This window comes from Bufo gargarizans, chromosome 4 (assembly GCF_014858855.1).
Source record: "Bufo gargarizans isolate SCDJY-AF-19 chromosome 4, ASM1485885v1, whole genome shotgun sequence".
Classification (NCBI taxonomy): Eukaryota; Metazoa; Chordata; class Amphibia; order Anura; family Bufonidae; genus Bufo; species Bufo gargarizans.
Genome location: NC_058083.1, coordinates 526,956,546 through 526,977,883, shown reverse-complemented (window position 1 = coordinate 526,977,883; position 21,338 = coordinate 526,956,546). Strand labels below are relative to the sequence as shown.

Genomic DNA, 21,338 nt, shown 5'->3' with positions numbered 1-21,338 from the left:
TTGCGGACAAGAATAGGCAGTTATATCAATGGTTGTCTGTGCCGTTCTGCAAATGGCGGAATGCGCACGGATGCCATCCGTGTTTTGCGGATCCGCAATTTGCGGACCGCAAAACACACAACGGTCGTGTGCATGTAGCCTGAGACGCTGTTCTTAATAAACCCCTAAGATGGCTGTGAATCCGCCGGAGTTATGAAGAGGCACCGGCTTCTTCATTACTTAAGCGGATCCTCCGCCAGTTCTACATGTAAGACCGTTTGCCTAGCTGTCTTACATTGAGACCTTTTTCTACGACTGAAACGGGCGTAGAAAATGGTAAATAACATGATGCTAGCGGCCCGTCCCCTTCCCCACTCAGGCCATGCCCACTTTTTTTAATACCTAGCGTGAGCGGGGAGAAGTCGCAAACTACGCTTGAAATCCGCCTAATTTAGGCATATTTCAGCATGATAAATGACCCCCTATATTGTCAGCTGCCAGAGGGGGGAAGGAGGCAGCACAGATTAGCAGCAGCCCAATCACAGTATAATGTAACGTGTGCATGCTTCCTCACTTTTTCTATGGTCTCTGCTTGCCGTCAGTGAACAGGAACATTCTTGTTTCGAATCCCTGACCTTGGTCTGCTCAGAGCAGAGGGTGCGCAACAATGTGGAGTCCAAGGCATGACTGAGATTTTCTCTATGTGCTTGCACAGATTTAAGGTAACGTGTCCGCCGTTCAAAGCAGAAATATGCCAGAATGGATTTTTATCCTCTCAATGTGAACAATACATTTCCAGTCTATTCAACAGCAAGCAGAGATTTTGAAAATGATGCATTAAAAATCAAAATACTATTGGAATGTTCAACATTTTTGCTTGCTGGCAATGAATCGCCGCATCAAACCCCTTGATTTTCTGTTACTAAAAGCTAGAAGTCTATATAAAGCAAACTACGTAATACCTCACTGATCCGGTCGCTGCTTCCCGGGCCCCTCACCGGTCCTGTGTCCATGCCTCCAGTGATATCCTTTCGGCACAATCACTGCCTGCAGTGGTCACTAGTAACAAACCTTCAGCTGTGTAAGCAGGATTGAAGGGGTTTTCCAGCAAAAAGCATTTATTATTCATCCACTAGATTTGTAATAAATACTAGACTATGGAGGGGGGGGGGGGGGTCATACTACTGAAACTCCCACAAATTGCTAGCACTGGGGTCCCAGTCCTCCAATCTGCATGGTTATATGTGCACCGTGCTGCTCCATTCAAAGTCTATGGTGCTGGTTTAAAAAGCAGAGCGGTGGCAGATACTTTGAGCCAATACACCCCTTTAAAATCAAGACAAGTTTTCGTTCTTAGGATGTAAATCTGAATCTTCCTATTCACTGACAGCACGCAGAGACATTGAGAATTAGAACAGAAGATATATTAGAAAGTTGCAGAGCCTTTCGTTGTATGATGATCAAGCTTTATTCGCATGGACGATCTGCATGGTTTCCTGCTCATGTGTGGATGTTTGTACAGAGCCCAGTATGTCCATGTCCCCCAGTCACAGAGCTTTGTGTCTCTCTCTGCAGGATGACAGAGGCCGTGTCCCAGCAGATGTGGTTCCTGACCCGGTGGATATGCCCCTGGAGATGGCTGATGCGGCAGCTGTAGCAAAGGAGATCAAACAGATCCTGCTGGACGCCATGCCTCTGTTGTGTGATCTCTCCCAGATCTCCCTCCCTAACTACGACAACGTACCGGGAAATGTGTCGCTCCAGTCATCTGGTCTGAAGCTGGGAGACAGAGTGCTGATAGCCGGGAAGAAGGTAGGGTATGTACAGTCACTGCCGGCCGACACTTCTGGCGGTGCTGTGCTCCTGGTCATAGTCATTTAACCACTTCATGGCAAGAGTGTTAGAGGATTTCCAGTCTTATCTACCACCAGTAAACTAAAAAATCACTGTTTAATAATCAGTGCAACAGTTTTCAAGATCATTGCTAGCTGTAAGCCAGTGGAAACATTCTTGTTTACTGAAAAACTGCACAGACTGAGTACTTATCACTGCTGAGGCTTTGTTACAGACGCATCCGTTTTAGTTCCTCCTCTCCTGATAGTCGGTTGCAGTGTATCAATCTAGAATCTGAGCTGTTTAGCTTATAGGTTATAGACTGGATGCAGTTGTAACAAAGCCTCAGCCGTCAGAAGTTTTAGGCCTGTACTGGTTTTCAAGCTCTGCGTGTAAATAGGAATCCCCTTATTCACTAGCTGCAAATTGTGAAGAATTGAAAGAAAATATATCATACGGTTGCAAAACTTTTCACTAAACAGTGATTGCATTCACCTGTAGGACAGAAGGACATTATATTTTACCTGACTTCATGTTTCCAAGACCCCTGTTTAAATGTATCGGTGGTCCCACATGCACACTGCCACTCTAGTCAGTGTCTAAGGGGCTGATAAAATGCTGTTATAGGTGCTTTTCATCAGTTTCATAGACAGTGAATAGAGTGGTAGTGCTCACGTGGGACCACCGCTTCATTCAGAAGGAGGTTTATGAGATCTGTGAATGGTGAAGGTCCCATCCGTTTGGACCCCCAGCGATCATACATTTATCACCTGTGGATTTACCTCCTGTGGATAGGCAATACACTTAAAAAAATATGCCAGCACTTCTTCCCATCATCTCATCCTTTCCTTTTTGGTTCTATTTTGAAATTACAATTGAAATTGAGAAAAGTGTAAAGAAATCTCGCTGTGTCCCAGGAGCTCAGCCAGGTCCCCCCCAGAAGCCTTCCCGCACTGACTTCAAGTAAAACAGATTTTTAAAGGGGTTGTACACCTTTGGAGGGGTTTTGGCAGCTCCCCAGGCAGACGTGCAATAGGAAGCATGCCTACCTGTTTCCTGGTGTTGGCTCCCGGCTGCTGGGCTTCCTGTTTGATGCTGCCACAGCCAATCTCTGGTTGCAGCGGTGACCTGCTCCCCTTGCGTCATGACAGATGGTCACAGAAGATTGCTGCTGCAGCAAAGTCAAACAGAAAGTTTACATCCAGGGAGCCTAGTGGCACACCCGGGGAGTGAAGGAGCTGGGAGCCAGGTTAATATGGTTCCCTTCACATGCCTGCCCAAGTTGGGGAACCCCTTTAAGCTCTTTCTGCTCTGTTTTCTGTTACCCAGCTGAAAATGGAACAGATCAGCACATTAGTTAACCTGTCTCAGGCTACTTTCACACCTGCGTTTTGTGCGGATCCGTCTTGTATCTGCACAGACGGATCCGCACCGATCATGCAAAAGCTTGTATCTGTTAATAACGGATCCGTTTGCATTATTCATAAAAAAAAAAAAAAAGTCTAAATCAAAACGGATCTGTCTTGACTTACATTGAAAGTCAATGGAGGACGGATCCGTTTTCAATTGCACCATATTGTGTCAGTGAAAAACGATCCTTCCCCATTGACTTACATTGTAAGTCTAGACGGATCCGTTTGGCTCCGCATAGTCAGATGGTCACCAAAATGCTGCAAGCTGCGTTTTAGTGACCGTCTAAAAAACGCAACGGAGACCAAACGCAGCCAAATTGATGCATTCTGAACGGATCCTTATCCATTCAGAATGCATTGGGGCTGAACTGATCCGTTTTGGGCCGCTTGTGAGAGCCCTGAAACGGATCTCACAAGCGGACCCAGAAACGCCAGTGTGAAAGTAGCCTCAGACAGACAAACAGCGGTAGCACGATCACCTCGGACCAGTCCTACTACTACAATTCTACGTGAATAGCACATCTGCTGCTGGGCTCGCACCGGAGATGTTTATTTCTGTACTCCCTCCTGTTTCCTGCATACAGACACTACAGTGATATGGAGAAGATGTCTTTATGTATTTCTCAGTATTCAGAAGCAAAAGGAAGCTGGAAACTGAGGGGGACGTGCTGGGGTACTTTTGTATCTAGCGCCCCTCCCCCATGCTGTCCACCTGATTGGTTGCTCTGGGAGTTCTTCTACATCTCCCTCATGGGCCCCGGTAGATCATCTCTGCAGTATAGCCCCGGGGTCCCCTTGTTTTTACCATAGTGGCAGCAGGCGAGGGCGTAGCCGTATTTATTGCGCTTTATATCTCTTCTGATTCCCTGGTGCATCCATTACACTTTACGATCCGCTTCTCGGTGACTGATGTGTTTTGCCAATCTTGGAGCAGTTAACGTGTCAGATGTGACGCACAGATTATAGCTGGATTCATGCATCCTCTGTCGAGGCAATTAGAGCAGATGATGATTGAAACCTGACTAATTGGTCCAGTAAGCGCCGCACAGAGATTAGTTCGTCTTGCAGTGTGACAGGCGGCCAGCAGGGGGCTCCCTTGTCATTCAGATGTATTTGTATGGCTCGCTGTGAGCCTGCAGTTTTGCAGCTACAATTTTTTATTTTTTTTTTAGCTTTTTTCAGTTTTTTCCTCCCTCCTGACGTGTCTGTTTTAGTAAATACTTGAGATCCCCCCCAAAAAATTTGAAGTAGGTTTTCTTAGAACTCCGCTTTGGGAATTTATTAATAAATTGATTTCTGAGGGGCACCATACACCTATTTATTCTTATAGTTCCAAGAGGAATAACAGAGGAGCACACAGTGCAGAATTGCTGTACCATAGCAGTGATGGCTAACCTCCGGCACTCCAGCTGTGGTGAAACTACGACTCCCAGCATGCTCTATTCATTTCTATGGAGTTTTGAGAACAGCCAAGCAAGTGTGCATCTTGGGGGTTGTAGTTTTACCAGATCTGGAGTGCCGGAGGTCAGCCATCACAGCCATAGGGGAATGCAAGTATTTACTAAAAGAAACGTCCCTTTTAACCCCTTGGTCACATTAACTGTACATTTTATAGAGCTGGTGCTATGTTTTTAATGGCAGTAGCGTGAATGTACGGTGCGGGCACAGGAGCAGTAGATCATAGCGGACGCTCTGCTACAACGGCTGGGATCATGAAACTCAAATCCCAACGGTTTAACCCCTCATATGCTGCAGTCAGTAGCAACTATGGCATTTAGCAGTTAGGGCCCATTCACACGTCTGTAGTGTATTGCGGATCCGCAATACACCCGACCGCCACCCCCCATAGAACTGCCTATTCTTGTCCGCAATTGCGGACAAGAATAGGACATGTTCTATTTTTATGCGGAGCCGCTGCCCGGATAATGCGGATGCGGAGAGTGCATAGTGTGCTCTCCGCATCTCTTCCGGTCCTATAGAGAATGAATGGGTCCGCACCCGTTCCCAATATTGCGGAACGAATGCGGACCCATTCGCAGACGTGTTAATGGAGCCTTAGAACTTTTTCTAATGGACTTTGTATTTCAATTCTTCACCATTTTCAAGGTCTATGCTTGCTGTCGGTGAATCAATGGGTTTTTGAAAACCTGTACAGCCATACTATTTCTCACAGCTGAGGGTTTGCTACCATTGTATCCAGTCTATGCAATCCACAGTGAGATAAGAGCATCCGCTGCACAAATCTGTGTCCTATTTTGTTAGTGTATCAGTGCAGGTAAACTGGATGCTGCTTAATTCACACAGGATTGTCTAGGCTGGATGCAACTGTAACAAATCCTCGGCTGTGAACAAAAAAAATAATATTAGGCCTGTATAGGATTTTCAGCCTCTGTATTAACTACAATCTTCCCGCTCACTGTCAGCAGGCAGAGATCCGAGAGAGCTGATTCAGAGGTTATTAGTAGGATGCAGAAAATGAGGCGTTCTATCTTGGTTCCTCCGTAATCCCCCCCGTCTGCTGCTTCGTAATCTTGATCTGAGGCTCGTTTCTGGACCACGTGGCCTGTGTTTCTTTCAGCTTTAATAATTTTGAACCCCATAATGCAGCCATTTGGCAGCTCAGTCCCTGTGTATGTGTGATGGCCGCGCGGCCCACCCTTTCCATATGGCTCACAGTTCTCATTCTACGAAACAATCAGGGACTGCCGCTGGTGCCAGCTGTCCTTGTTTTCTGGGACAGTGGGTTAAGGGGTGTAATTACCCGCTCTCTTCATGTAATGAGGGTCATTGACAGGAAAGCAACGTTTCCTGTATTTATTTGTGACTTTTTCTTAAAGACGACCCGTCACCTCTCCAGATGTGTCTGTTTTAGTAACTACTTGATTTCCCATGTAATAACAATTCTGGAGCCTCAATTCTTATTTATCCTCTGTTAACCCTTTATGAATGAATTGCAATTGCTTGAAATGAAGGTCCAGCTGGTTGTTACCAGTTGGTGACGTGTCCCTTAGGGGCATGATGGGATAGTGTCAGATTGTGCAAGGACACCCCCCCCCCCCCAACTGGTATCACCCAGCTGGACATTCATTGTAGACTGCTGGTAATTCATACATAACTTCTAGAAGGAATAATAAAGGAATGGCACAACATAGAGTCCAGATCTTAGGGTATATAGCCCGGTTATGGGACCTGTAGTCATCGGAGGTTCACTTTAATGTAAAGAGAAATGCCAGTAAATCAAAATGTTATTCCCTTCCAAACCGCATAACATTTTGGGATTGTTTTCATCTCCCCAGTCTGGAGCTAAAAACTTTTCTATGTTTGCATCGGGGCAGCAATACTGAGTCTTTAGTTTTTTGGGGCATGTTGTAGTTGTTACTTGTAACACATAAAGGTGCGGCAGCTACCTAAAGCCCTTGATTCTCTGTTATGTCAGGGGGCAGGAAGGGGTTAAATAAATATTGGCAATGCATACATAGAAATCTGTGATTGACCTCCGGTCTCTGGCATCCTTGACAGATCATTACATTGGAGCACTTGCTAATGGAAGCCCCTGTGGTGAGGGGTCCGATAAGTTTTTTGTTTTCTCTTGCTTCCTTGTTAAATTCCTTACAATTGACTTCTGTCGCTTTGTAGGTCGGCACTTTAAGGTACTGCGGACCCACTCGGTTCGCTACGGGCCAGTGGGCCGGGATAGAGATGGAAGAAGCGGACGGGAAGAATGATGGCAGCGTGGGTGGAGTCCAGTATTTTAAGTGTTCTCCTAAACATGGTACGAGTGTGTGTATTATGTTATAGATCACGCCAGTGATTGTAGAGCCGGCGTCAGCAGACAGGAAGACTTCCCCTCATTCCTGCATGAGATAAATTGAGTGCTTAGCAGCAATACTTGTCTGTTATCCTGTATTTTTGAATTATAAGACGCAGTTTTTTAGCAAGAAAAAAATCTTGCTAAAAAGTGCCTGCATCCTACAGTTTGCCGTTAGGGTGGTCTGGCAGTACTAGACCTCCTGACTGCTTCCTTAAAGGCTATGTAAACTTTTGGGGACATTTTGTATTTATTATTGCATTGTACTCATTTTGAGCTAAAAATCTTTTTTTCAATTACTTTTTATAAAAAAATTTGAATACTTTTCTCTGTACAGCCTTGAGATTTTCTAGGAGCGGGCTCTGTATTTTTGCCGTTTCCATCAGGCAGCTCAGCTGACGGCTCCTTACCTCTGATCTCTGACCTCCTAAACACTCATTATAGCTCAATTCTTATCTTACTGATAAGAATGTGGCTTAAATACAGTAAGTGCTTCGACTTTTTAGTAAGGGCTCATGCACATGGAAAACAGCAGGTCCGCAATATGCGGGCAGAGGCCATGTGCACCCCACATCACGGATGCGGAAATCTGGAAGGTTGGTGCGGAACGGAGGCATGGAACCCCACAGAAGCACTACGGAGCGCTTCCGTGGGGGTTCTCTCTGTGCCTCCGCACCGCAAAAAAGTAGTGCATGTTCTATATTTTTTTTTGTGGTGTAAACACATCACGTGGCAGCCGCAAGGATGGTGCCCGTGCATTAGGGACTGCAAATTGCGGTCCCCAATGCATGGAACGGCAGGACAGCGGCCGTGTGCATGTGCCCTGATTTAGAGATCAGGTTTATTAGATGAACAGCACAAAGTGAAAGTAAAAAGTGCGATTCACACAGCTAGACAGTTAACCCTTTGTGACACAACAGCTGAATATTTTTCATAAATTCTAATTGAAAAAATTTTTTTTTAGCCCAAAATGATTAAAATGCAGTCATAACAAAAAAATTGCCCCCGAAGGTGTACATAGCCTTTACTGATCCGGCAGAGCACTCGTATGGCTGTGCGTCTGCACACTTCTCTTTTTCCTGCCCGACTGTGATCAGTTTAGGCAGGAGAAGAGGCTGAACGATCATTACATGGAGGGGACTGTTAGGAACACAACCCTCTCCATCTTGAAGGTCTCCGCACTGCAGTTAGGCTACTTTCACACTGGCGTTTCTGGGTCCGCTTGTGAGATCCGTTTCAAGGATCTCACAAGCGGCCCAAAACGGATCAGTTCAGCCCCAATGCATTCTGAATGGATAAGGATCCGTTCAGAATGCATCAGTTTGGCTCCGTTCCGCCTCTATTCCGGAGGCTGCTTGCAGCGTTTTCATGTCCGCCTGACGATGCAGAGCCAAACGGATCCGTCCTGACTTACAATGATCCGTTTTGACTTAGACTTTTTTTTTTTTAAAGAATAATGCAAACGGATCCGTTCTGAACGGATACAACGTTTGCATTATCAGTGCGGATCCGTCTGTGCAGATACAAGACGGATCCGCACAGAACGCAGGTGTGAAAGTAGCCTTAAGGAGAAAAAGAGATCTGATTAAACTGCAGCTGAGGGTGTGATGATGTCACAAGTGTGAGAGAGGGGCCAAACCAGGAACAGTACCGTGGATAGGTACATTTAATGAGGGGACCGCGTTCGCCATTGCAATGTAACAGTGGTCTGCAGATGACACACTAAGGTTAACCAGAGCTGACCAAAACTATTGACCCCCTCTACACTAGACCCCAAAGTTAGTGACCTTGAACCCTCCACTTCATTAAACCACCAGAGAAGGTTGAAAAAGTAGAAAATATTGCTTTTCTAATTTTCTGTTGTCTAAACCTGGAGTCTTTAGTAACCTTAGTATATTATGTTCTCTTGTAAGAAAAAGCATTAATGTATCTCCGATCAGGTATCTTTGCGCCACTGTCCAAGGTAAGACGAGCAAACGAGCCAATGAAGACATTTATCAGACACTCATCTAGCAAGACAACCGGTTCTATCAAATCTTCTAAGATCGACCTGAGCCGAGTTACATCAAAAATTAACACCGGTTAGTTTTGGTGTATAAAACTTACATTTCATAAAATATGAGGGTCTGCCTAGAATTTAAGAGAGTTTACATATAGAATTAATCTACACAGTCAATGTATGTACATGAATACTTTATTTATTCTGTACTAATCCTGGATTATACTCCAGAGCAGCACTCACTATTCTGCTGGTGCAATTACTGTGTTGATACATTACTTATCCTGTACTGATCCTGAGTTACATCCTGTATTATTCTCCAGAGCTGCACTCACTATTCTGCTGGTGGAGTCACTGTGTACATACATTACTATCCTGTACTGATCCTGAGTTACATCCTGTATTATACTCCAGAGCTGCACTCACTAGTCTGCTGGTGCAGTCAATGTGTACATATATTACATTACTTATCCTGTACTGATCCTGAGTTACATCCTGTATTATACTCCAGAGCTGCACTCACTAGTCTGCTGGTGCAGTCAATGTGTACATACATTACATTACTTATCCTGTACTGATCCTGAGTTACATCCTGTATTATACTCCAGAGCTGCACTCACTATTCTGCTGGTGCAGTCACTGTGTACATACATTACTTATCCTGTACTGATCCTGAGTTACATCCTGTATTATACTCCAGAGCTGCACTCACTATTCTGCTGGTGCAGTCAATGTGTACATACATTATATTACATATCCTGTACTGATCCTGAGTTACAACCTGTATTATACTCCAAGGCTGCACTCACTATTCTGCTGCTGCAGTCACTGTGTACATACATTACATTACTTATCCTGTACTGATCCTGAGTTACATCCTGTATTATACTCCAGAGCTGCACTCACTATTCTGCTGGTGCAGTCACTGTGTACATACATTACATTACTTATCCTGTACTGATCCTGAGTTACATCCTGTATTATACTCCAGAGCTGCACTCACTATTCTGCTGGTGCAGTCACTGTGTACATACATTACATTACTTATCCTGTACTGATCCTGAGTTACATCCTGTATTATACTCCAGAGCTGCACTCTGCACTATTCTGCATCTTCAGAGCTTAAATCTCCCAGTGTTTCTTGCTTGTTCAATCCCTGCACAGAGCTTGTTGTTGTGATCATTTGCACCAGACACTGTTCATTTGTTTGGTGCAGAGAAGAATCACTATCCTGTACATTGTCGGAGGTCAGCAAAGCTGGTAGGAGTGTAATAGAATGCTTGCTGACTGTTTCCAATAGCAATTGTGATTGACTGTCTTTGGTCGATAACTTTTTTAATTTAGTCCAAACATTGACAGTGTCCTATGAGAATATGACATGAGCTTGAAATACTTTTTCCTCATCTTCTGACAGGGCTGCCTCCCTTCAAGAAAAACTCAACATTTATCCAAAGCAACGACGAGTCCATGAATTCTTTGTCCTCTAAGAAAGGTGATAACACCATCAGTTTGTACAGAATAAGAGAGACAATCTTAAAATAGATACAGACCCCCGGGGGGATTAGGGTGTAATTCCATCTCCGACACCAGTCATTCTCATGAAGGCAGCAGATGAAAGCTGCTGTCAGCCGTGCATTACCTCCACTGCCTCCACCTATGACGAGATATTTTCCATCACCTCTGCCTCTGCACCTTCATTCTCTGTCCCATCTGTTTGACCAGAAACCTACGCTGCATGTTGATAATCCCAGATCAGTGGATGCACCTGTTCATCTATGGCTGTGGAAGGGTTAAATGCATCTGACATCTGAGGGCATAGTGTCACTGTGTTCTCTCTAATATTTAGAAATTAGAATAAGCTGCATGATCTCTAGTGTATATATATATATTAGTTATAAATTGTGTGTTTTATCTGTATTAGGGCGCATTCACACGTCCGTATGTGTTTTGTGGTCCGCAAATTACAGATCCGCAAAACGCGGCTACCGACCACAGTGCAACTGTCCGCCTCCGTACAGTGTTAGAATGTATGGGCTCTGATGAGCCTAAGTTAGTTATTCACAAAGTCGCGTGAATCAACTACCAAAGTTATTCAACCAAGTCACGCACGACTTTGTGAATAACTAACTTCGGCTCATCGGAGCCCATACATGCTAATACTGAATGGAGATGTCTCTCCGTACAGTATTATTCCGAAGTTTTAAACGCTGCGACTTCGGATGAAGCTCGCTTCGCTCAACACTAATTGCTATAGGAGCCGCCGGGGCTACCATTGGTATCTGTCAGGCCCTGTCTGAGGCTTGGACTAATATGTTGCCTGTCAGTGCAATGCTGACAGGCAATGATGCATTAAAATAGTATGGATTTTAAGCCACTTTAGAAGAAAGCAGATGTATAACTAAAGGCTCTGTAGACCTTTGGGGTAAAAAAAAAATATTATTGCGTTTTACTCATTTTGAGCTAAAAATTTTTTTTTTCAATTGGTCTTTATTAAAAATATCGAATGCTTTTTTTCTATACAGAGCTGAGATGTTCTATTAGCAGGATGTGTAATTTTTTCTTTTTCCGTCATCTGGGGAGCTGACAGACTCCTTATCTCTCCTCTCTCACATTATAAACACTCATTATAGCTCAGATCTTATCTTACTGATAAGAATGTGGCTTAAATAAGTGTTTATGACCTCTCAGTAGTTTAGAGATGAGGGTTATTAGATGACCGGCAGAAAGTGAAATTAGCAGTCACACAGCTCAAAAAACTGTTAACCCTTTGTGACAGAACAGCTCAATATTTTGAATAAAGAGCAATTGAATTGAAAATATGATTTTCAGCCAAAAATGAGTAAAATGCAATCGTAAACAAAAACTGTCTCTGAAGGGGTGCATAGCCTTTAAATATAAAAGTTTCCCACAAAAAAGTAAACTTTTTTTTGATAAATCTACTTTTTTATAAATAGTTCATCCTTAAAAAAATATGTATTTTGGTACGGCCGCCACGATGACATCCCAAAGAGTGGAGTTAACTGTTTATACATCATCACATAAATAAAATGGCTGATTTTCTGGGGGGGGGTTTTCCACCCAAAAAATATATAAAATTATGGCCGTAAATATGTACTCCAAAATAGTACTGATGAAAATAATAGCTTGCCCCTCAAAAATAAAACAGCCCTCATACAGCAGTGTTAATGGAGTTGTTTCCTCTTGGAAGGAGGCGAAATAAAGGTTTGTTTTTTTTTTCCCCATAAATTGTGTGTTTTTTTTGTTTTGTTTTTTATTATGAAAATGTTTAAAAAAAAATAATAATACTGTACATATCTGTCATGTTCGTACTGAGCCATAAAAGTTTAAATATTTGCTGTAAATGGCCCAAAAAAACCTTGCTAGAATTGTAGATTTTGAATTTATTCTAACTTTACCTAATTCTACGTTAATAAATGATATGTGCCATGAAATGGTGCCACAGTAGAATTCCAAGGGTCAGCCTTGAATTTCTGGCGAGTAGTTTTCCGATGGAGAAATCTGCCATGTGAACATCTGTTTAGCATCAGCATCCTGTATTATAATCATTCATGAAGGCAGCTCTAGTTTTGTAACATATTTCTTTTACCTTCCCCTATCTTCCGTTCTGGGCTGTGGTCACATGACCGCGTCCATGCAGCGCTTTCTTATTTCCTGTTCCGTCCATACACGGGGAGTGTCTAGGGTTTTTATGTGTATGTATCTTGAGTATGTGTGCGTGTAAAGGCGTACATACCATAGAGGCAGCCCATATAGCTGCTGGAGGGGGTGGCATGAGAAGAGGCTAAGTTCAGCCTTGCAGATATATTTTTGCATTGTGTGGTGTCTCAGACCCCACTTGTCTCAGTCATTCGTTGCTTTGTCTGGAAATTTGTATGTTTCATTCCACTTTGCAGCATTCTACATCAGATACAGCAGTTTTTCTTCAAGCTCATTCTCCTCCTCATCATCATCCTCCTCCTTTGTTGAGACCAAGCCGCCCCTCCCCAGTCATTGCCGTCTGCCTTGGGCTGCTGTGGTCAGGCCCCGGTCCTCTACATTAAAGACTGGTAATGCTATGAGTCCAGTCTATCGCTGTGTTGTGTGACTCCAGAGCTTCCTGCTCCTGCACAGAAATCTCCTGGTTGCACTTCAGTCCACACTTCAGCTTCTATGTCACCAGTTAATGTTCACGGTGAAGCTGTGGTTTTAGTCGCGTCACATATTGTGCTGTGGAGATCCATTTTAAGCAATTTCCAAATCACTTTTTTTATCACTATTTAATCACGTTTTGTATTGGTGCACTATTATGGTAAAATATCATAGGGGTGTGGTGACTTTTCACATCTCATTCTTGCACTCCCCTCTCCCCTTCATGTGTGTCCCTTCTTCTTCCAGTTTATTACATTTACTCTCTTCACAGGTCTTCAGCCGCCTGTGTTATCCTCTAGGGGTAGCCTAACCTCCGAGCAGACGGAGTTCCAGCCTGGTGACCGGGTTCTTGTGGTCGGTCAGAGACTTGGCACTATAAGATTTTATGGCAAAACAAGTTTTGCACCAGGTAAGTCATGCAATCCACCTGGTCCTTATAATAGATGTTTTTTATGTGCTCTTGGATTGTAACACTTCATTAAAGGAGGTTTAAAGGGGTTTTCCAGGTAGGTGGGGGTCCAACACCTGACACCCCTGCTGATCAGCTGTTTGAGGAGGCTGTGTCACTCCAGTGAGTGCTGCAGCTTACTGAGAACAGCGCCATACATTGAATAGTGGCTGTGCTTGGTATTGGAGCCCAGTCACTTGAATGGGTCTTAGCTCCGCCCAGGTCATGTGACCAATGAGCATGATGTAATGGCCTTGGATGAGACCATGGTGCTCATCGGAGGTGATTGGTGGGGGGTGCTGTATGTCGGACCCCCGCCGATTTGATATTGATGACCTACCCTGATGGTTATACAATCTTATAAAGATCTGAGCTATCTGTGACAGACCAGTGGCTAGAGTTAAACTGCCTGACAACCATATATTTGGGGTGGATGATCAAAGTTGCACTGTAGTCTTACTCTAGTAACCAGTATGTCTGCAGAAAAGGGACAGTCGCCTTGTGGCAGTCACAGGACGTAAGTAACTGCTGCAGTCTGTGGTGTTAATGCAGAGTTTCAGAAGAAGAAATACAGAATGATACCTACCTAAATATGTAATGATTCACAGTTAATTCCATTATAAATCAGAATTGGTTATTCTTCACTTTCATTATCTTGCCCATATATGTGCAGAACAGTTATTTTTATGCTACCTGGGCTTTCTGTAAAGGATTACAGTTCTATGATTCCTCTCCCTGTATCCTGCATTATGTCGATTTCATATATCCTAACACAAATAATTCGAACATTCATAATTTTCCCTCAGGGTGCCCAACAGTTGGGTTAACCTTAAATCTATGGCACATGGGATCAAAGGGTTTGTCTTGCTTAAGGCAACCCCTTCCCACATGCCCTTTAAAGACATATGGATGCTGTGCAGGGCGGTTTCCCACTCGGCATCCTCTCTATAAGCCAGAGACTACATCTTTTGCTTGGGCAGACCTGTTCTGTTTCTGTATTCGGTGGCCTCCATGTAATAACGCCTCACTGCTGAATTGGCCAACGACTGCCCAAAGGACACTGAGGTAGGGTGATCATTGAGGGGTTAAATGCCTAAGAGCAAAGACTCATTAAATGCTTTACTATTTAAAGCGTAACCATCTCAAAGAAAACTGCCTGTGTCAGTAATTTAATGGAATCAGTGTAAGTGAATTAAATATTGATTTTCTCACTCACCTGAGTGACACGCTGCATTGCCGCCGATCGGGATGAGATTGCACTTGACCAGTATCTGTCAGTGCACATGCTTAGCCGTCTCCTGCTGCTGTAATGTTGTTTCATGTGGTCAGAGTAAATGTCTGTGTTTTCTGTCATCCATGTCACCAGTGGGGAGACTTGAGAGCTCATCTATCAAGGTGATATACAAAGGAAAAAAATATGTACGACAGAAAATAAGTTTTTTTTAGTTTTTTTTATGAATTAGGAAGCAGAAGCCAGGACGGGGGATTTCTGTAAAGCAGGGATTCTCGGCTCATTTTAGGAAATGTCCGCTATTTACCCCAGACACTCTAAAATAAATTTGGACCCTAAAGCAGGCACCCTAAAATTTATTTGGATCCCAGACCATATCCCTAAAATAAATCTGGACCCAAGAGCAGACACCCTAATATGAATTTAGACCCCAGACCAGACACCCTAAAATGAATTTGGACTCCAGACCAGACACCCTAAAATTAATTTGGACCCCCAGACCATATCCCTAAAATATATCTCACCAGACACCCTGATATGAATTTAAACCCCAGACCAGACACCCTAAAATGAATTTGGACCCTAGATTGGACACCCTAAAATGTGTTTGGACCCCAGGCCATAACCCTAAATAAATTTAGACCAGAGAACAGGCACCCTAAAATGAATTTAGACCCCAGACCACACACCCTAAAATGAATTTGGACCCCAGACCCAAAGAATTGAATTTAGACCCCAGACCAGACACCCTAAAATGAATTTGGACCCCAGACCCAAAGAATTGAATTTAGACCCCAGACCAGACACCCTAAAATGAATTTGGACCCCAGACCCAAAGAATTGAATTTGGATCCCAGACAATATCCCTAAAATAAATTTGGACCCGAGACCAGACACCCTAAAATGAATGTGGACCCCAGACCAATTCCCTGGTACCCTAAAAGTATCTCCAACCCTAGAGCAGACAATAAAAGAAGAAACCTGCATACTTGCTGCTTCTTCACCTCTATTCACTGTCACTCTCAACATCCGGATGCTTGCTGATGTCAGGACGTTGTATGCTGGGCCCCTGATGTTCTCTGATGCATCTGTAGGCAGGACTGAAGGCTCTTGACAGCCACCCTGGTCTGGATTTGGACAGAGCTTCACCAAAAGAGCAGTGCCATTGTAAAGCATTTGATACCGCCCCTCACGTGTGGTTATGGCATTGGTCCATTGGTTTAGGCAGCAGTTTGCGATTGGATCCAAAATTGGTTAAACGTCCTTCATAAGTGGGCCATATGCAGACCAGACTAATGTTATAAATAGAGTTTTGTATCGTCATAAATAAAATAAAAAATCTGCCGACCGTCACCACTAGGGGGAGCTCACGGTATACAGATTTGTGCAAATTCCATTGACCTCATTGGGAGCTGTATGTATGTAGTGAGCTCCCTCTAGTGGTGGCTGAAGGTACATAGAAATTTATCATAGAGAAAAGCATGCTGGGACCCCTCTCACTACCAGTGCTATTATAGCGGCCTATTAGATATACTACCGTATCTAATTTCTGTGTATCTCATCTATATCATATTGATCCAGAGCTGGCGATACAACCGAGAGAACAGTTGTCTGAGCCTGTAGACTTTTCATATATATCAGGCTACTGAGTTGTCCCGTGATGGCGGCACTTGGATTTCGTCCGCAGTGTTCTTTGCATTCTGCATCCATCTCATTGACTGTGAACAGTGGTTAGAAATGCATATTGGGCGCGTTTCATTCTGGGATGTCCTGAGGTCGCGGTGCACGCTATCAGCCGCTGTAATCTTGTTAGCGAGAACGACGTAGAGTCGCGTTTACAGGACTTAACATTTCAAGCTTTGATTTAATCAAGTAAAAGTGTTTTATTTTTATCACGGCTTTTCTGCCAACTCCAAATGTCATGTGAGATGCTCTGACATACAAGCCTAGGAGAGAACAGCCCCTCCCGCAGGGCTAATGTCTGAGGTAGCAGAGCTGAGTGTGTGGCATCCCTGTGCTTGCGGGGGTTTCCTCCGGGTACTCCGGTTTTCTCCCACACTTTAAAGACATACGTGATGGGGATGTCTGTAAAGCGCTGCGGAATAAGTGAGTAAAATAAATAAATAATGCAGCGATATCGCAGAGTTGTATATAGTTGGGTTAGCAGAGATGAGTTTGACGTTATTTAAGGGGTTTTCTGAAACTAAGATCTTAAAGGGGTTGTCTCATCAGAGACAATGGAGGCATATCGCTAGGATATGCCCCCATTGTCTTATAGGTGCAGGTCCCACCTCTGGGACCCGTGCCTATATCGGGAACCAGGGTGGATTTGATTTAAATCATAGTTTTCTACATACAGACTAATTCTTGCTGGTATAACTTAGAATATGCAAGTAGATGAAGATTTTTAGAATAACAACTTTTCATATTAGTTTGATTAGGTTGATTCTGCATTCATAGGTTTGTAGAAGTTAGGATTAAGGTATTTTTCTCAACTCTGTTCATGTTATAACATTTTTGCTGTGAAGAAGAGGCATGTGATCTCTGCTGAGTTAAATTTAGTTTTGAGAACTGCAAAAGTAAACCAAGCATCTGTGATAATATCTTGTAGGCAGAGACACTGCCCAATAATCTTACAAAAACCTCTGGAAGAGCATGACATTGTGAATGGATTAATGGAATGTATTTACTAAAAAAATTACACATATAGAAACATAGAATGTGTCGGCAGATAGGAACCATTTGGCCCATCTAGTCTGCCCAATATACTGAATACTATGGATAGCCCCTGGCCCTATCTTATATGAAGGATAGCCTTATGCCTATCCCATGCATGCTTAAACTCCTCCACTGTATTTGTAGCTACCACTTCTGCAGGAAGGCTATTCCATGCATCCACTACTCTCTCAGTAAAGTAATACTTCCTGATATTACTTTTAAACCTTTGCCCCTCTCAGTTAAAACTGTGTCCTCTTGTAGCAGTTTTTCTTCTTTTAAATCTTCTCTCCTCTTTTACCTTGTTGATTCCCTTTATGTATTTAGCAGTTTCTATCATATCCCCTCTGTCTCGTCTTTCTTCCAAGCTATACATGTTAAGGTCCTTATCCTGCAATCCATGTACTAGTTTAGTAGCTCTTCTCTGAACTCTCTCCAAAGTATCAATATCCTTCTGGAGATATGGTCTCCAGTACTGCGCACAATACTCCAGATGAGGTCTCACTAGTGCTCTGTAGAGCGGCATGAGCGCCTCCCTCTGTCTACTGGTAATGCCTCTCCCTATACACCCAAGCATTCTGCTAGCATTTCCTGCTGCTCTGTGACATTGTCTGCCTACCTTTAAGTAGGGGTGCACCGAAATTTCGGCGGCCGAGAATGCACCTAATCTGTTTCTGCCGATATTTTTACATATCGGCCGGAAATAGCGGGGAGGGACTGGGAGGAGGAGCTGGGGGCCGGTGCGTTCACTGTGCTCCGGCCCCAAGCTCCAGTAGTTATAAAATGTTGTACAATTAATAAGCATTCTATTCATTTGGCCCCCTCTGCAGTATTACATTCAATATAGCCACATCCTACTCACAGGGCTGTGCTGGCCGGCCGGGCAGACGAGCGGCAGCGTCACGACTGACGTCACATGCCTGCGCCGCCTCCTTCATTCAGAAAGTAGGCCGGGCACATGACGTCAGTTGTGACGCTGCAGCTCCTCTGCCCGGCCGGCCAGCATTAAGATGACAGCCCTGTGAGTATGATGTGGCTGTATTGAATGTAATACTGCAGAGGGGGCCTCATGAATAGAATGCTTATTAATTGTACAACATTTTATAACTACTGGAGCTGGGGGCCGGAGCACAGTGAACGCACCGGCCCCCAGCTCCTCCTCCCAGTCCCTCCCCGCTATTTTGAAATATTTTCTATTAATCTATTAATTGTACAATGGGGGCTGTGGATGGCACTGTTATGGGGTGGGGGTCTGTAGATGGCACTGTTATGGGGTGGGTGGGGGTCTGTGGATGGCACTGTTATGGGGTGGGTGGGGGTCTGTGGATGGCACTGTTATGGGGTGGGGGGGGGTCTGTGGATGGCACTGTTATGAGGTGGGGGGGATCTGTGGATGGCACTGTTATGAGGTGGGGGGGTCTGTGGATGGCACTGTTATGGGGTGGGTGGGGGTCTGTGGATGGCACTGTTATGAGGTGGGGGGGTCTGTGGATGGCACTGTTATGGGGTGGGGGGTCTTTTAAAAGTATTTGGGCAAAAAGCCATTTTCGGTTTCGGTTTCGGTCAAGGGGTATCCTGAATTTTCGGTTTCGGTTTCGGACCAGAATTTTCATTTCGGTGCACCCCTACCTTTAAGTCTTCTGAAATAATGATCCCTAAATCTCTTTCCTCAGATACTGAGGTTAGGACTGTATCACTGATTGTATATTCTGCTCTTGGGTTTTTACGCCCCAGGTGCATTATCTTGCACTTATCAACATTAAACTTTAGTTGCCAAATTTCTGACCATTCCTCTAGTTTTCCTAAATCCCTTTCCATTTGGTGTATTCCTCCAGGAACATCAACCCTGTTACAAATCTTTGTGTCATCAGCAAAAAGACACACCTTACCATCGAGGCCTTCTGCAATTTCGCTGATAAAGATATTAAACAATATGGGTCCCAGAACAGATCCCTGAGGAACCCCACTGGTAACAATACCCTGGCCTGAATATACTCCATTGACTACAACCCTCAGTTGTCTGTCCCTCAGCCACTGCCTAATCCATTCAACAATATGGGAGTCCACGTACATTGTCTATTAACACTTGTATTGTTTAAAGCATTCCTACTTTGCAGCCTTTTTTTTTTTTTTTTTACATGTGCTTAAAACTTTTGCACAGTAGTCCCTGTACTTGTGCCTTGCTGGCAGCCATCTTTCCAGGAGGACTTCAGGTGCAGATTGCCGGTGGCTTCTTATGATCACAGCTGATCTGCAGACAGTTTACCCGCTGGCTGTAAATCGTTGCTCTCACTGGATGATCGCACTGGAGGTTGTGCTTGATGTCGCCCTGTGACTACCACGTGACCACCCTAACATGTGCTGTCTTCTCTCCTCGCAGGGTACTGGTGCGGCATTGAGCTGGACAAACCTCATGGTAAAAATGAGGGCTCAATCTCTGGAGTTCAGTATTTTACCTGCCCCCCTAAACATGGGGTTTTTGCACCTCCGTCTAGAGTTCAAAGGTGAGCGGAGGTCAACTAAGTAGATGGCAGGGGTCATTTACAATTTCTAAAGACACAACTGATGTAAGGAGGAACAAGAAGTCATAAATAAGGTTCATACATCAATTAAATCAAATACACCGACCTTGTTGGTGCCACTATATAAATCTGTGGCGTTTACACATAAAAACATGGACGTGATGGATGGACGTGAATATTGAAAACTATATTAACTAAGTGGACTACCTTTTTTAATTATGTTTATATTTATAGTCATTTTAACAAAAAATTTTTTGCATATATTTTTTATTCATTTTTTGCTATCATTTTTTTTCCTTTCCATTTCTTCTATTTTGCCGTGAGGTCCCTGCGATAATTATTAAAGACAGGGATCGAACGCAATAACTATATTCCCTTATCATCTAATCTGTCAGCAATTCTGAACTAATATTTTAATAAATACAATATTTTGATATAACACGTCCCAGGTGTGTGAGGGCGCTGACTCTTTATACACTTATCTATTGCAATACTTGGCCTTTCGGACAGCCGATCAGCTTGGAGCACCCACCCTTTCCATTCTTGCAATATAAGTGAGCCGCTATCCAGTGTTGGTTAACGTCTAAAAGTTTTCTGATTTTATAATTTTTTATTTTTTTTTCCCCACAGGGTCTGTGGGTCTTTGGATTCTTTGTCGGAGATTCCAGCGAGTAAACTGAACCATTCCTTCCCAGGTACGTTATCCGTCACAGAAATCTGCCTTCGTCCCTCTGGGGCTCCTATGTTGCTGACATATTCTCACGCTAGGTCATCAATATCTGGTGGGGTTCGACTCCAGGCATCCATGTCAATCAGCTGTTTGAAGAGACTGTGACGTTCCAGCCTTCTTGCAGCTTAGCACAGCGCCGTACATTGTATAGTGGCTGTACTTTGTATTGCAACTCAGACCCGTTCACCTAACTAGGACTAAGCTGCACATAGGCCGTGTGACCGATAAACGTGATGTCACAGACCTAGGAAGAAGCCACAGCACTCGTTAGATACTTCAAACATTTGATCGACAGGGGTGCAGGATGTTTGTCCCTGATGTGTTTTATGAATATATAAATCCCTTTAAAGGAGTTTTTAAGTAATTTATTTTATATTGACACATTCTATTGCCATTTCCAAAATTGCTTCTTGCTGTCAGTGAATAGAAACATTCTTGTTTACATTCAGTGACTGAAAGCACCACCTGATCAGCTGCTGCTGACACACGTATAGTGCCTGTTGCAGTGTATC

At 43.8% G+C, this 21,338-nt stretch overlaps 1 protein-coding gene across 1 annotated transcript in view; it reads left to right on the top strand.

Moving 5' to 3' along the window:
* LOC122934239 (CAP-Gly domain-containing linker protein 4-like) overlaps positions 1-21,338 on the top strand; it is a 66,278-nt gene that overhangs the window by 18,781 nt on the left and 26,159 nt on the right. The window contains 8 exon segments of the mRNA XM_044289555.1: positions 1,555-1,791; positions 6,861-6,996; positions 8,973-9,113; positions 10,446-10,523; positions 12,946-13,098; positions 13,452-13,589; positions 19,955-20,078; positions 20,727-20,791. Of these exon segments, the coding sequence (XP_044145490.1) occupies positions 1,555-1,791; positions 6,861-6,996; positions 8,973-9,113; positions 10,446-10,523; positions 12,946-13,098; positions 13,452-13,589; positions 19,955-20,078; positions 20,727-20,791 (1,072 nt within the window).